Source organism: Passer montanus, unplaced genomic scaffold, assembly GCF_014805655.1.
Source record: "Passer montanus isolate IOZ18808 unplaced genomic scaffold, ASM1480565v1 scaffold69, whole genome shotgun sequence".
NCBI lineage: Eukaryota > Metazoa > Chordata > Aves > Passeriformes > Passeridae > Passer > Passer montanus.
In genome coordinates, this window is record NW_024372036.1 from 543,332 (window position 1) to 557,939 (window position 14,608).

Genomic DNA, 14,608 nt, shown 5'->3' on the forward strand with positions numbered 1-14,608 from the left:
TGCCTCAAAAAGAGCATCTTTCACTTTCTTTTCCTGTCTTGTATTTTTCTTTTAAGTATAGTGGAAACTCGACACTTTGAGTTAGATAACACTACACAAAGAACATGAAACTGAAAATGTTACCTATTATTTGATCAATATTTTCAATGGCTGCCATTAAATTGGACTGCCAGAGATCCAGGAATTTTTAAGAGACATGTCAGGACCCTGAAATACTTCTCATGCTCTTAAATGGAGACGTAAAAAAGGAACTTTGTCGAGGTACTTTGTTCTTTATGGGACTGGTTGTCATGTTAATATAGGAGATAAAAATGGGAGCATCTAAAATGTGTTTCTACATGGGGGTACAAGGGACCTCTATGTGCTGAATGCTCTGCTGGGGATATTTGAAATTTGATATTTGAAATGTATTTTCTACATGGGGGTACAAGGGACCTCTATGTGTGGAATGCTCTGCTGGGGATATTTGAAATGGGAGCCTGCCCCTGGCAAAATGTAGGAAAGGAAGGTCTGGCACGACAGGGGCAGAGCTGCTGGTGTCCACCCAAGGTGACCTCCAGCCTTGTCTGTGGCTTCCAGCGTCTGCCCAGGAGAGGTAAGCACTGGAAGGTTGGGCACTTCTAGAAATGCAGAGGATGTGGAAAACCACTGCTACCACCTGCTGTGCCATCCCACTTCTAAATCCACAAACCCAAACCCCGAGTCATGCCACAGCCTAAAGCTCATGGCTTCCCATGGGATCAGCCTACTGGGGTTAGAAAAAGATGGATTGCTGTGCAGGCTTTTACCTTACTGCATGGTGGTGGCCCCACGTGTGTAATAAGTACCCAGAGGTATTTCCCAGCACTTTCACAGCTCAGGAGAATGCAGAACATCACTTCCTACCTGCTCCTTGTGGCTGGCAACACCACCTGGCATGGAGAACATCAACCTCCACCACTGCAGCTGTTGTTTTCCCCCCAGATTAATTTTTCAGAATTAGGATACCATGGAAAAGCTTTTCACTTCTTCCTAGGAGGCAGTTCCTTTAAAAGTGTTCAAATTACAGGTGCAAAGTCAAAATCCCACTTTCAAACCAACTCTGCAAGATTGCTTCTAATCTGAATAGTGATTGAAAAAGTGGCAAGTGATCACTTTTCCACGATTTCTTCAGATCAGAGGGTTGTCAAAGTACTTGAGAGTCCTCTTGCCATATTTAAATACTGTGTCATGAAAAAATGATAACAAAGCTCATGGTGGCTATTGAGCACTGCAGATTATCAACACACTTCAGTCTAGTCCAGAATACTCAGCTTCATCTCTGTAAAAGTGGAAACACCATGGAGTTAAAGAACATTTTACAGGAATTTGTGCTGTGAAAGGTTCTCAGGGTGATTTGATCTTTGATTCAGATGACAGAGGTGCAGCTTTTACTGTTGCAAAGGGTGGAACACTTGCACAGAGTGTGAAGAACAGAGCAAATGTAAAGCATGAGAATGTTGTACTTCATGGTAACTGCTAAACAGAAAATAAAGTAAAATTTAATTGTAATTGATGTGAGATTAATTGTGGCCTGGAGCAGGAGGCAGTGGCTGTCAGACTGCACAGAGCTTGAGGGCTGTCCCAGAGCTTGGCACTCTTGAGGACTGCCATTAGCACTGTAATTATGTTATTTTTATAATTCAGGCATGTAGCAAAGGGTGATTATGATGCAAAGGAATAAATGTCCTGCCAGTAACACAAGAACCACCCAAAAATTATTATTATTATTATTATTAAGAAGAATGACTTAATGTGGAAAAACATTGAAACAGCTATTGAAATACTCAGTTTGTATCCACCTCATCAGCAGCAAGCTGCTAAGGAGTAATCACTGAGTCTGCCAAAGTCAAATTGAGTCAGATTAATTTAAATGGGGTTTTTTTGGCAATGTCCCTGGGCTGTCGAGCACTTTGCAAACCAGTAGCAGGAAACTTTAGGGACTGGTGAGAGACACAACACCAGAAAGCTGCTGGGAGCACAGTAGTGACTACAAGTGGCAGCCAAGGTTGGAGATTTGAAGGTTTCAAGCTTCATTTGAAATTTCAAAGGGGGCTTCAAGCAGGAACCACAGAACTAATGTTTTAATATTGAGGAAAAAATGTAAGGAAAGATTAAAACAGGTGGGTTCAGTCAAGGGAGGAGAGAGTAGATGAGGACAATCATCAGATACATCATGGAATAAAAAGAATAGCAATGAGTTATTCTCCACGTAATTGGCTTGGTCCTTTTGGGTTAATTCCATATGGTTGGGGAATAATTAGAATAACAGTGGAATGCTGCAGGAAGCAACTTAATCAGCCATATGGGAGATGTCTGAACCACAGGGGACCAAACACCACTTAAGACCAGTCCTGACACATGCTGTGCTTTAAAAAAAGGGAAGTTGAACAAATGTTTCTACAGCTTCCTTTCAATCATGTGCTTGATTCTATAGTTAACATGAACATTTACGCTTGCATGAAGTCCCTACATTTTTTTATGTAAGTTGAACTTAAGAAAAAATAATTAAATCAAACTATGTAGTTTGCAGCTTGAATTTGGCAAAATAATTAAAGTAACTGGATCTTTACATGTTAGCATTGCTATTGTGTGTTGTCAACATCACTAAAAGCAGCTCAACAAATGTGCCTGGTCTTGCCATATTTTCTCTGAACAGAAGAAATGTTATTAATAAATTGACATCAAAGTAATTTGATATATTGCAAATGATTCTGTATTACAATTTAGACTAAGTTCTGTTTGTGTATTAGTAATTTAAAGGGAACCAAAAGAAAAGCCACACTAAAAAGAAACAAGTAAAACCAAACTCCTAAAAGTATTAATGACAATCTATACTCACTTTCAAAAATCCTGGCATTTAATGACTGAGCTCCTTAATATTGCATTTCCAAACCAGACTATTTTATTTTCACTTCTTATCAAAGTACCTGTTTGTTTTCAGATTAGGATAAAACCACAGAGAGCAACGATAGTTTAAAAACTGTGCATTTGACTTGCTGTATAATTGGTGTTCATATGCTTATTGAGTTCTGGAAGCAATTAATTAGAGGCATAGGTATAAAAATATAGAATTGTCTTTATTAATGAGGTATGCCTTTGTTCAGATCAGGTTTCTTGGGATACAGCCCTCTATTTGGATTTCAGCTGGCCAGCCTTTATATCTGTTCTTCATCTGGTCAGAGTGGTTTATCTGTAACAATAAAATAAATTTTAAAAAAATCAGTATTTAGTTTTTTCTATTTGTATACCAGTTTGTCAAACTTTATACAAGAGGAGGGGGTAATGAAGGAGGAGTGGGAAGCTGAGGAGAATGTTGCACATCTTGCTTAACATAATGGGTGAAGATTCTGCCAGTTTCTCTCTTACACAGAGTGCTTTATTTATTTCACAGATGGCTATCATGATATAAACGAAACTGATTATCTTTGTCCAGCAGAAGCTCTGAAATGTGAAGAATATTGTAAAAATATTCTGCTCCAGCACAAGTTGGAGATGACCTGCTGGAGAAAAGCTCTGTGGAGAAGGACTGGGGGTCCTGGTGGACAATGAGCTGTCCCTGCCCAGCAGAGACCAAAGAGGCCAATGGTGTCCTGGGGGGCATCAGGATGGGCATTGCCAGCAGGTCAGGGCTGATCCTGCCCTGTGCCCAGCCTTGGGGACACCTCTGGGTGCTGTGCCCAGCTCTGGCTCCTCAGCACAGCAGGGACAGGAGCTCCTGGAGCTGAGCAAGGGCCTGGAGCAGCTCCGTGCCCAGGAAAGGCTGAGGGAGCTGGGGCTGCTCAGCCTGGAGAGGAGCCCCAGGGAGAGGGGCCTCAGCCTGCCTGGCCCTGTGTCTGTCCCTGTGTCTGTCCCTGTGTCTGTCCCTGTGTGTCCCTGGCTGTCCCTGTGTCTGTCCCTGGTGCAGAGCTCAGAGCAGGCCCAGGCTCTGCTCCAGGCCCAGCAATGGCCCCAGAGCCACGGGCAGGGCCTGAGCCCAGCAATTCCCCTCCCAGGAGGCACAACTTCTGCCCTGGGCAGTGCCCAGCCCTGAGCAGAGCCCAGAGGGGCTCTGGGGGCTCCTCCCTGGGGACATTCCAGAGCCACCTGGACACAGCCCTGTGCCCTGTGCTCTGGGATGGCCCTGCTGGAGCAGGGAGGTGGCACCAGCTGTCCCCTGTGGTCCCTTGCAGCCTGACCCATCCCGTGATCCTGTGATATTCTAGGAAAAAGAGCCCCACCGTGGAAGTTGTGGAAGGAATCAACATCATCAAGGGACCCGAGCTCTGTTTTGGGTTTTCTTATTTCTGTCTGCCTCAGTCACACGATGAGCACAACTGGGCTTACACAAACTCAACACAGCGAGGGCACAGATGGAAACAGAAATCTCTGTGAAAAACCATATCTTTAGTCCTCCTGCAACCTGTGGGCAAGTTATTACCAAAGCTTTTTGTTTTGATATACAGACAAGTATAAAGTGAAAATGAAACAAATCTGACCTTTTCTTTTTGGATATTATCTGGCAGCTTGAAGCCTTTGGCAGCTATAAAAACCCAACTTGATCTGAACTTAATATTCTTTATTTCTTTACTTCCCAGTTCTTCTACTAATTTTTTGGCGTTGTCTTTCAACCTAAGAAAACATAGTGAAAAAATGAGTGTTAAAAATTCAGGATGTCAAAAATGATGAAAAAGATCATGGCTGATTCATGCTTTACATTCAGCATTAAGCCTGCAGAAGCAGAAATGAGATTTAAATAGTCCTGAGAGCTGTGGTAGCAGTATGACATTGAATTCACAGAAAGAATTGAATTTATAATTTTTTTTCCCTTCTCAGTAAGTTCCTGATGTTAATACAACCTGTTTGTAACAGCATAGCAGAAAGAAAAATGTATATTAAATACTGTCTGGTGCTTCAGTCCCTCCTAAATAAGGACAAGGGTGTCAAACATGGATTAAATATTTTCCTGGATAATTACCATATCATGAACTCAGCTAAAAACCCCCAAAGATTCAAAAGCACCTGAAAAATCAGATTATGATGGTAGAAGGAATGCAAACTAGAGACATCATAACTGGAGGTGTGGGTAAGTAATATTTCAGAGTCAAGAAGGTGACCCAGATGTAACAGCAGCGCCCTTTGGAGTGCTTTTAAACAGTATAATATCTACCCATCCTAGGGAGCACCATGTGCAATCATGGAAAAGACATGGAATTCAAACTTTTAGACAAGAAGTGAGAGAAAAACTCTGAGCACAGAGTGGAATTAACCATTCCTTTACACCAATTCCCAACAGTAATTTTCCAGCTTTTCACCTCTCTGCCCCTCAGGCTCCATAACCTCCTACCTGGTGCTGCCATCATCGTGAGTGGCCATCAGAAGGAGGGTCCCTTCTGGTGCTTTCCTGATGAAATCCATCATCTCCCCTGAGTGGTCTGTGGAGGCAATCACACAGCTGGTTATTCCTGGACACACACCACATTCCTGCTCATGCACCCACGGTCACGAGCATTTTTAAGGAGTCAGGGAATCAGCTCCCAGTGTCTCGGAGCATTTTGGTTCTCCTCACTAATGAGTAAGGAAACTCGCCATTCAAAACTTAGAAAATGTGTTAAAAGTTGTTCTTAAAGTAGATAATCTTTACAGCCATGTGGAAGGATGTTAAGAGACAGATAAGCAAATTTCCTATGATTATTTTATAACTAAAATAGAACAAGATGTGTCAGGAAAAGGAATTTTGATGAGTGATGTATCTGGATGTCATATCTGGTTAAGTGCCATTCCTGCCAGACTGCAATAATGGAGACCAAAGAAAAAGACAAAACAAAAAAAAGGGAAGAGAACAAGATAATTTAACAAAAAATATCATTAACTGCCTCAACCAACGGGAGAAATTCAGGTTTTCAGGCAAAATTTGTCATCATATCTGGCCAGAACATATTTTATGAAGACAGCAGCTGTTTGTTTCTAGCTGATCCCTGTTGAGAATACAAAGTCAAACAGGAAAGAGGAGGATAATTACATGAATCTGTCTTTACTTAATGCAGAAACACTAACAAAAGCTCTATTGCACTCTTTTCCTTACCTTCTTCCCACATTTCAAAAAAATTTATCGACATGAGTTTTCCTGTTTTATCTGTAATTAAAAAAAAAAATCGAAATATGAGCAAATATTATTTTATTCAATAGACAAACATGGGATTTTCAGCTAAAGCTCGGCATCCCTAATTTTGAGTATTATTTGGCTTCTTTTGTTTCAGTTCTTAAATTGGAAGAAATATGAAATAACAACTTTAAGATTTGGGGAGAATATTTTGTTTCATGTAGTCTGTGAATCGTCAAATGGGAGTAAACAATTTTTATCACTTCTTATTTTAAAGAAAAAATCATTTTTGGTGTGTGCTTCCACGTTTTTATATCTAAATATACTATACTAGGTCACAGCTAGAGACAGGAAAATTGGTTAAACCTAAGACTATTTGAATGAGCTTAATCCTATTCTGTGCAGTGTTTGAAATGTTCAACATTTCATCCATAACTTATTAAGAATAGTCATTATGTTGCCTGATCTAATTAGTGGACATGTAAAAAAATATGTTTTGCTACAGATTGGTGCAGGATAATGGACAGATTTACCTGCTCCTATTTGCCACCATCTTGCTTGTGCATTCAAGATGAGTATTTCTCCTCTTACTCTCATTTTAAACTCATTTTTATATTTTATACCCAGTAAAGATTTTATGATTGTTGGAAAAAAAGGCAGTAGTTAACTGGGGAAAAATTTGGAACAGATTCTTGTCAGTGGAGAATGAGCATTCTATAATCCTCAGCAAATCACACAAGTTTAGACAAAGTCAAGATCTTGCTTAGCAATAGTGAGACAAAAAAAATTCAAATATAAGTGTTTTGTGATCAAAGCCAGCTTGATTGTGCCTGTGAACTCCCTTTTTTTCCCTCCCCCACAAGATTTAGGCATTCATTTTTCCCTGGACCATTTATTGTTATACTTCATCACCATTCCCATTCATCTAAATCAAAATTTAGGATTTAGGTGCCTCCAAACCTAGAATAAAGCACACCTGCTGCTTCCAGTGGCTTTTACTATAAGCAAATGGCAGTTTAATATTAATTAAAATTTGAATTTGTCTTTCTGTATCCTGGGCAAGTCTGGAAAAGGAATTTGCACCATGGCTACATCTTGAGGCAGAACTGCAGCTCTCAGTTCCTGCCTCCCCCTTATCAGTGGAGCAGCAGATATATTTTATCAAGGACTGAAGCTGAAAGCTGAGTCCTACTGCTGGAGATCACAGATATTCTGGCTGTGCTACAAGTCTTTTGTCTAATAAAATACACCACAGCTTTGTGCACATTTTCTATTCTATTTTCCTGTATTGATTAAGAACATATTTCTTTTGTTTACCCAGAAGATTGTTTTTATCACACAGATTTGTTTTTCTTACATTAACATGAATCAAGTTTGCAATATTTTCCTTTCCCTTCCATACTAGCTGGCAAAAAAACCCCACAAAACAAAATATCCAAGCCCCCCAAGAACACTGGTAATTTATTGCAGTACAAAAGTATGTGTCTAACATTTTTTTCTCTTACTTACAATTCACAATGGCAATGTTTATACCACTTCCAGCTTCATAATTCCCTTCATTTATAAATCTGGAATTGAAATAAATACAATATCAGTAAAATGCACCTGTCCAGCAGCTCTGTTGCAAAGTTATGTTTACCAATGCTAAATAATTTTCTGATATTTATGTTTTCTTCAGTTATTTAATTCAAAACTCTATTGTAAATGAGCTTAAAAATCTTGCACAGTGTATCAGTCACTTTCCTTCAAAAATGACTCTTTCAAAATGAGCCAGATCAAGAAAATATTTCATACATTTGCAGCCAGAAAGATAAAGGAGGAAAAAAAACCCCAAAACAAACAAGATGAGGTGGTTTTGTGACTGTACTTTCTGTGGATTATGTCTCCAGGAAAAGTCACTGCAAGGTTTTGAAGCTATTTCACCTGTCCAGTTTGAAAAGCCATAAAAGAACCTGACTTTCAGAAGGTGCTGAGCAGTCAACATTCTGTAAATCTGCTATCCTGCACCATGAAAATAAAAAATCCTGCTGAGAACTAACAATCATCTACAGCTTATATAGAAGAACAAAGAAAATCACTGGAGATTAGGTTAAAAAAAAAGACAGAAGAAGAAGAGTTAAATATCATCAGATAAATTCTGAAGTTTTCCACCAGAATAGGAGCCCCTGGTAGGAGCTCAGTTGCTGCAACTGAGCCAAACCCAAACACGTTTACAAAGCACTTGCTTAGGTGTAAAGTTAGAGTGGTACTCACTCCTCATCCTCAAAACAAATTTTAGGCCTCCTCTGTTTGCCACCGCCGCTGAGGATGCGATAGACGAAGCTCCCAGGTGGGCAGGGGGACCAGAGGTCACACTTCTGCCTTTTGGGGGCTGGGGCTGCAACAGCAAAGACGAAAAAATGTTTTATTGGATGCTGCATGAATGATTTTTACATGGGATGAATCCCCTAAAGTGAACAATTCTGAACACAGAACCCAGGCAGCTCTCTGGGATCATGGCAACATCATCACAGGTTGGTTTGGGCTGGACGTTATCACTGATTTCCAAAGAGGTATAATTAAAAATAAGGTAATTATAATCTTTATTCCACATAACAGGAAACCAGGGCTACCAGGATGAAGGTTTCCCACCAACAGCTTGAAGTGAATAGTTATCATTCTTATTTTAAGCCCCTTTTTTCACCCAATAACTTACTCATAGAATGACAAAAATATACACATTAAACCACCTGGTCAGAGTAGAGCTAAAAAATAATGAGAATTTACTCACAAAGTTTAGTTAGTGGTTAAGCTGTTTATCATAAATATATGTAATAGAAACAAAGCTGCAGCTTTGCACTCTTTTGCCTGCAAACAGATGTGTTCTTACATCACTGTTCAAATAATTGCCTTTGTACACTTGCAAAGATAGGCTGACATTGTGTTTCTTCAAAAACAGTGTCTAAGAAAAGGTTTAGCTTTGCTTTACATCACTGTTCAAATAATTGCCTTTGTACACTTGCAAAGATAGGCTGACGTGTTTCTTCAAAAACAGTGTCTAAGCAAAGGTTTAGCTTCGCTGTAATTAACTTTACAGTCAACTTCATTCTTATAATAGAACATTCCAAATAATTTCTTAGCTAACAAGCCATTTGTTATTTAGCACATAAATACACAATATCAGATATAGTATAAGAAAGGGGAAAAAAAGGAAATAAATACAACTGCATACCTCTCAACACTGGTTTCTTGCCAATCTCTTGAAGTGCAGCAATAGATACTGTATTTTGGGGTACATGAGCAGCAACAAAGTATCCCAAATACCAAGCAGCCAAGGATGTCAACAGGAATCCAAATAATCTCAGAACAACTGCAAAGGGGAAAATAAAAAGAAAAAAAACCCCACCCAACAAAAACATAAAAATGTTTTCATAGCAACACAAAAAAATCTTGTCATTTTTTTTTTCTGGCATTGCAACCCAAACTGGCTGTTTTTTGTCTGATTCACTGTGCTAACCACAGCCTCCAGAGATGTGGCAATAGAGTATTTGGTGCATTCCTATCTCCAAGGACAACCCCTTTTGTTTCTAAAACTTCAAGCAGAAAATTCCCCCAGTCACTCTCTTCAATCCACAACCATAATACCTCAAAGAAACACAAAATTTAACTCAGTCCTAGTAGGATTCTGACTCTGAAAAGTGAGTAGCTGGTACTACAGAGGTGTTTTGCTGTTAATATTGATTTTTTTGACACGTGCAAACACTCCAGGAATGGTTTTAAATGCTGACCAAGCAGGGAATTCCCTGCACCCATGTTTTTAACACGCTGGGTAAAACCAGCATAGCCCCAACAATCCCTTGCACACAATGAGCTCTCACTGCATTCACAGAATCACAGAATAATCTGGGTTGGAAAGGATGGTTCTTTGATGGTTTTAATCTAATTTGACCTCCCTTCAATGAGCAGGGAAATCTCCAACTGCATCAGGCTGCTCAGGGCCCTGTCCAGCCTGACCTTGGGTATTTCCAGATATGGGGCAGCCACAACCTCCCTGGATGACCTGTGCCAGTGTTTTACTCCCCTTGTTGTGAAAAGTTTCCTCCTCATGTTGAATATCTGCTTTTCCTCAACACCAGAAGTGCTGATGGATTTCCTGATAAAATGCACCACCTAATTTATGATGCTAAATGAGGAAATATCACACTGCAGAAGTGGAACAGGTTGTTTTAAAGGCATGAATCACTTCCTGATCTGCAAAGAACCATCCTTGAAAACAAGGGTCTGTTAAAGTGAAAAAAAAGAAAATTATTCGTTTTATAGTCCTGAAAACTGAGTTTAACAGGACCAATGTCCAAAAATATGCAGTATGTTTATTTTGCCAGCTCTGTAGAAAATATCTTGTATTATCCAATCTGAATCTTCCTTATAACAGTTTAAACGCATGAGATGGTTCTCTCCTTTCCTTCTTTGAACTGCTTTTTAGAAACATTAAGATTTCTGCCCTACCCTTTCTCTAGGATAAGGCCAAATTCTTCACTTGCCCTCCTCAAATCCTGTTTTGCAAGTTCTGCCACTCCTGTGAATTCTGCCCAATTGGTCTGCATCCAAATTGTGAAAAATTCTGGTTTTTTTGGTTATTCATGGCAGAAGGAACTTTGATTTTTATTTTCCATAAGAGCAGACTTTATTCACACAGGTTCTGTTGATAATCCACCATAAAGACTGAATTTTTCCTCTCTAGCTACTCCCTATTTGTATTTCTCCACGTGGTTATTCCTGCATTCTCCCAGCTTTAAAAATAAAAGTCCAAAGAAACATTGCAGAAACATTTGTGCGACTGCAAGGAAAATATTGTGAAAACTTGCTGTGTTTTCATCAAAGATTAAAATTGAGAAAGTTATGTAATGGATCTTCAGATATTATAAATTTCCCTAAGTGTTACCCATGAGAAATCTCTCACTCCACCACAAGCAGTTGTGCAAACCCACACTAAAATAATACTGAAATTACTCTGACTCTTCATTTGTGCAGTGATGTGAACATGAACACTGACAACGTCCACATGCACAAATCAGGAAGCTGCTGGAACCAAGCAGAATGACACTATCCTTAGTTCTTTTTCAATATTAAAAAAAAAAAAAATTACCAGATTTATACACAAAATATATTTAATTCATAGAGGCCAAGTCACAAGTTTCAAAGACAAAACCCCAGCAGAATGAAGTGAAAATGACAATTTTATTGAGAGATTTCAGTGACTATTTTTGGGGAGAGGATGGGGTGTGGCTCATTTCAAAGATTTATGAGAGCACCAGTCAGGTTTTGTTTTGCTCATTCCACAGTTAGCTTGGCAGGTTTACCTTTACAATGTATTTGCACTATTTTTCGTCATTACTATGGAGCAAGTCTGTTGCAAAACAGACTCAACAGTGCAGTATTTTATCTAAATAGAAGAGAAAGCACAGTGTCTAACTGCTGTTTTGCCTGATGTTATTCCCTGGTGGCTGGGAAAATCATGGAACAGATCACCCTGATTGTGATCACGTGGCACAAACATGATAACCAAGGGATCAGCAAGGATTTCGGAAAGGCAGTTCCTGCCTGACCAACCTGATCTCCTTTTAGGACGAGGTGAACCCCTGGGGGATGAGGGGAAGCTGTGGGTGTTGTGTGTCTGGACTTCAGCAAAGCCTTGGACACCATCTCCCACACATCTCCTGGAAAAGCCCAGCCCAAGCTTGGACATGTGCATCTTCCCTGGGTTAAGAATTGTCTGCTCAGAGGGTTTTGGGGAATGGTGCCACACCCAGTTCTGAGTGGTGTCCCCCAGGATCAGTTTTGGGGCTGGTCAGGTTCAATGTCTTTATTGATGATCTGGGTGAGGGGATCGAGGGCACACTCAGTTTGCAGACAACACGAGGTTGGGTGGGAGTGTTGATCTGCTGGAGGGCAGGAAGGCTCTGCAGAGGGATCTGGACAGGATGGATCGATGGACTGAGGCTTGGATCAGGAATGATGTGGCCACAAGAGCAGGACCCACCTGTACTGGGCACTGAGGCCACACCTCGAGTCCTGTGTCCAGTTCTGGGCTCCTCACTGCAAGGGGGGGCTGGAGTGGGCCAGAACAGAGCCGGGAAGGGGCTGGAGCCCCAGGAGGGGCTGAGGGAGCTGGGAAGGGGCTGAGGCTGGAGCAAAGGAGGCTCAGGGGCCCTTGTGGCTCTGCACAAGTCCCTGGCAGGAGGGGACAGCCGGGGGGGTCGGGCTCTGCTCCAGGGAACAGGGACAGGAGCAGAGGGAACGGCCTCAGGCTGGGCCAGGGCAGGCTCAGCTGGGCCAGCAGCAGGAATTTGCCCATGGAAAGGGTGCTCAGGCCTTGGCAGGGGCTGCCCAGGGAGCTTGGCAGTGCCCATCCCTGAAAGAAACATCTGGATGTGGCACTCAGTGCTACTCTCTATTTCACACGATGGTGATCAATCAAAGGTTGGACTTGATCCTGGAGGATTTTCCCAACCTAAATAGTTCTGTGAACCTATAATACATTCTGTATTTTATTTAGAACACAAGCTTCTTAAATGTTTTTTGAAATATGCCTTTTAAGGCTCGAGGAATACATTTCCTAACTCTCCTGCATAGTTTGTACCTGGTTCTCAAAACTCATGGAATATTTTCACTGTCAACCAACTTTTGGTTTTGCATTCTGGGACTCAAAAGGCATCAAGAGACCTCACTGACATGAACTGCTGGGTCCAGCTGGCTCTCTTAGGTTTACTGAGGTTATTTATCCTGCACACATACATTCATTTCTGGGTTTCTCCACAGACACGTGCAAACCTTTACACCGTTAACAGCGAAGCCGTAAGCTCAGACAAAGTTAAGATAATCAAGAGAGCTTGATATTTGTGATTAAGCACTTAAGAGTAATAAAGCACAAAGTCCAGCCTACATGCTGGAAAGTCAGCCTGTGCTTTTGCTGATATTGGAGGCTGTGGTTGCTCAGCACCAAGGAGCAGTGTGGGGATGCTGAGCTGCAGAGGTGTTTCTGTGCCTCCCTCACTCCATTTCTGCCACGGGGGAGCTCCCTGAGAGTTCCAGCTGTGACACTGTCGTGAGGCAGAGACACTCACAATACTCACAGTGCCAGGAAGAGGAGGTGGCAGAGAGAAGCCAGGAGGAAGGACAGTCAGGATGGAGGCGCGGCAGGACATGTAAAATAGCAGAGCATAAGGAAAAGATGACAGAATCACAGAAATCCCGAGTTTAAAGGGACCCACAAGGATTATCCAGGACAGGACACTCCAACAATCCCACCCGGTGCCTGAGAGCATTGTCCAAACCCTTCTTGAGCTCTGTCACGTTCAGTGCTCCCCACTTCCCTGGGGAGCTGCTCCAGTGCCTGACCACACTGTGGGTGAAAAACCCTTCCCTAATATCCTAATATCTCCTCTCCTAATATCCCCCTATCCTAATATCTACTCTTCCCTGAGAGAGCTTCCTGCCCTTCCCTCGGGTCCTGTTTAAGCATTCCCACCTTTCAGCAGCTCCCAATTTCCTTTAACCCTCAGGTGCCTCTTGGCAGCAACTAAATCACTAAATGTGAGCCCAGTATTGGGTTATTCTGTGTTTAGCTGATTCTAAAGCCCCACGCGGCCACACCTCGCTAATATACACACCCATCCGCACGCAGCTGGGCTTGAACAGAGGAAAAAAACTAAAAAAAGAGAATATATTTAAGACTTGAGCATGAATTATTCCAGACTAAGAGCATCAGCCCTCTCGCCCCTTCCCCTTGGCCATGGGGGTCTCATCCCGCCCGGAGCGGCTCCGGGGCGCATCCTACTCACAGTGCCGGGTCAGCTTCATTCTTCCTCTTCCTCCTCCTCCTCTTCCCTCTCCCAGCCTCCCCCTGCCAGCACCGGGAAGACAGCGGGAAGGGGAGCGGCCGCCTGTAAGCGCTGCACCGCCCCGGCTAAACAGCTTTAAACTATCTCTGCAGGGAGCACCCAGACAGCCCGCGGGACAGGAGGGGAGTACATATGCCACTTCTCTTTTTTCTTTTCTTTTCTTTTCTTTTCTTTTCTTTTCTTTTCTTTTCTTTTCTTTTCTTTTCTTTTCTTTTCTTTTCTTTTCTTTTCTTTTCTTTTCTTTTCTTTTCTTTTCTTTTCTTTTCTTTTCTTTTCTCTATTCTCTTCTCTTCTCTTCTCTTCTCTTCTCTTCTCTTCTCTTCTCTTCTCTTCTCTTCTCTTCTCTTCTCCCCCTCTGGAACCAGAGGCTGAATCCAGTCCTCTCCTCTCCTCTCCTCTCCTCCTTTCCTTCCTTTCTTTCTTTTCCTCTTCCTTTTCCTTCTGTGGTGTGGGTCCTTACAGATGATCAGCTCCCAACTCCACTGCCATGGGCAGGGAATGTCCCCCTACATCAGGTTACTCAGGCTTTGGACACTTCCAGGGATGGGGCAGAGCCCCACTACCCTCACAGGGAAGAATTTCTTCCTAGTATCCAATCTAAACCTGCTCTCCTTGAGTTTGGATCCAT

The 14,608-nt window shown here is 41.8% G+C and overlaps 1 protein-coding gene across 1 annotated transcript; it reads right to left on the reverse strand.

Annotated features, from left to right (window-relative positions):
• Positions 1 to 3,077: 3,077 nt before the first annotated feature.
• On the reverse strand, positions 3,078 to 14,184 carry FAM3B (FAM3 metabolism regulating signaling molecule B). The gene is made up of 8 exons (XM_039729423.1): positions 13,921 to 14,184; positions 9,312 to 9,449; positions 8,354 to 8,477; positions 7,610 to 7,668; positions 6,083 to 6,133; positions 5,345 to 5,432; positions 4,497 to 4,629; positions 3,078 to 3,211 (listed from the first exon to the last, which is right to left on the reverse strand). Exons 1-8 carry the CDS (start codon positions 13,937 to 13,939, stop codon positions 3,122 to 3,124), a joined length of 702 nt encoding a protein of 233 aa, XP_039585357.1. The 5' UTR covers positions 13,940 to 14,184; the 3' UTR covers positions 3,078 to 3,121.
• Between the last annotated feature and the right edge of the window lie 424 nt (positions 14,185 to 14,608).

Excerpts from the sequence above, each read along its gene's own strand:
- FAM3B (XM_039729423.1), bottom strand. Across the intron at positions 4,630-5,344 it reads CACGATGATGGCAGCACCAG|GTTGAAAGACAACGCCAAAA; the intron begins GTAGGAGGTTAT and ends ATGTTTTCTTAG. Across the intron at positions 3,212-4,496 it reads ATAATATCCAAAAAGAAAAG|ATAAACCACTCTGACCAGAT; the intron begins GTCAGATTTGTT and ends TTATTGTTACAG.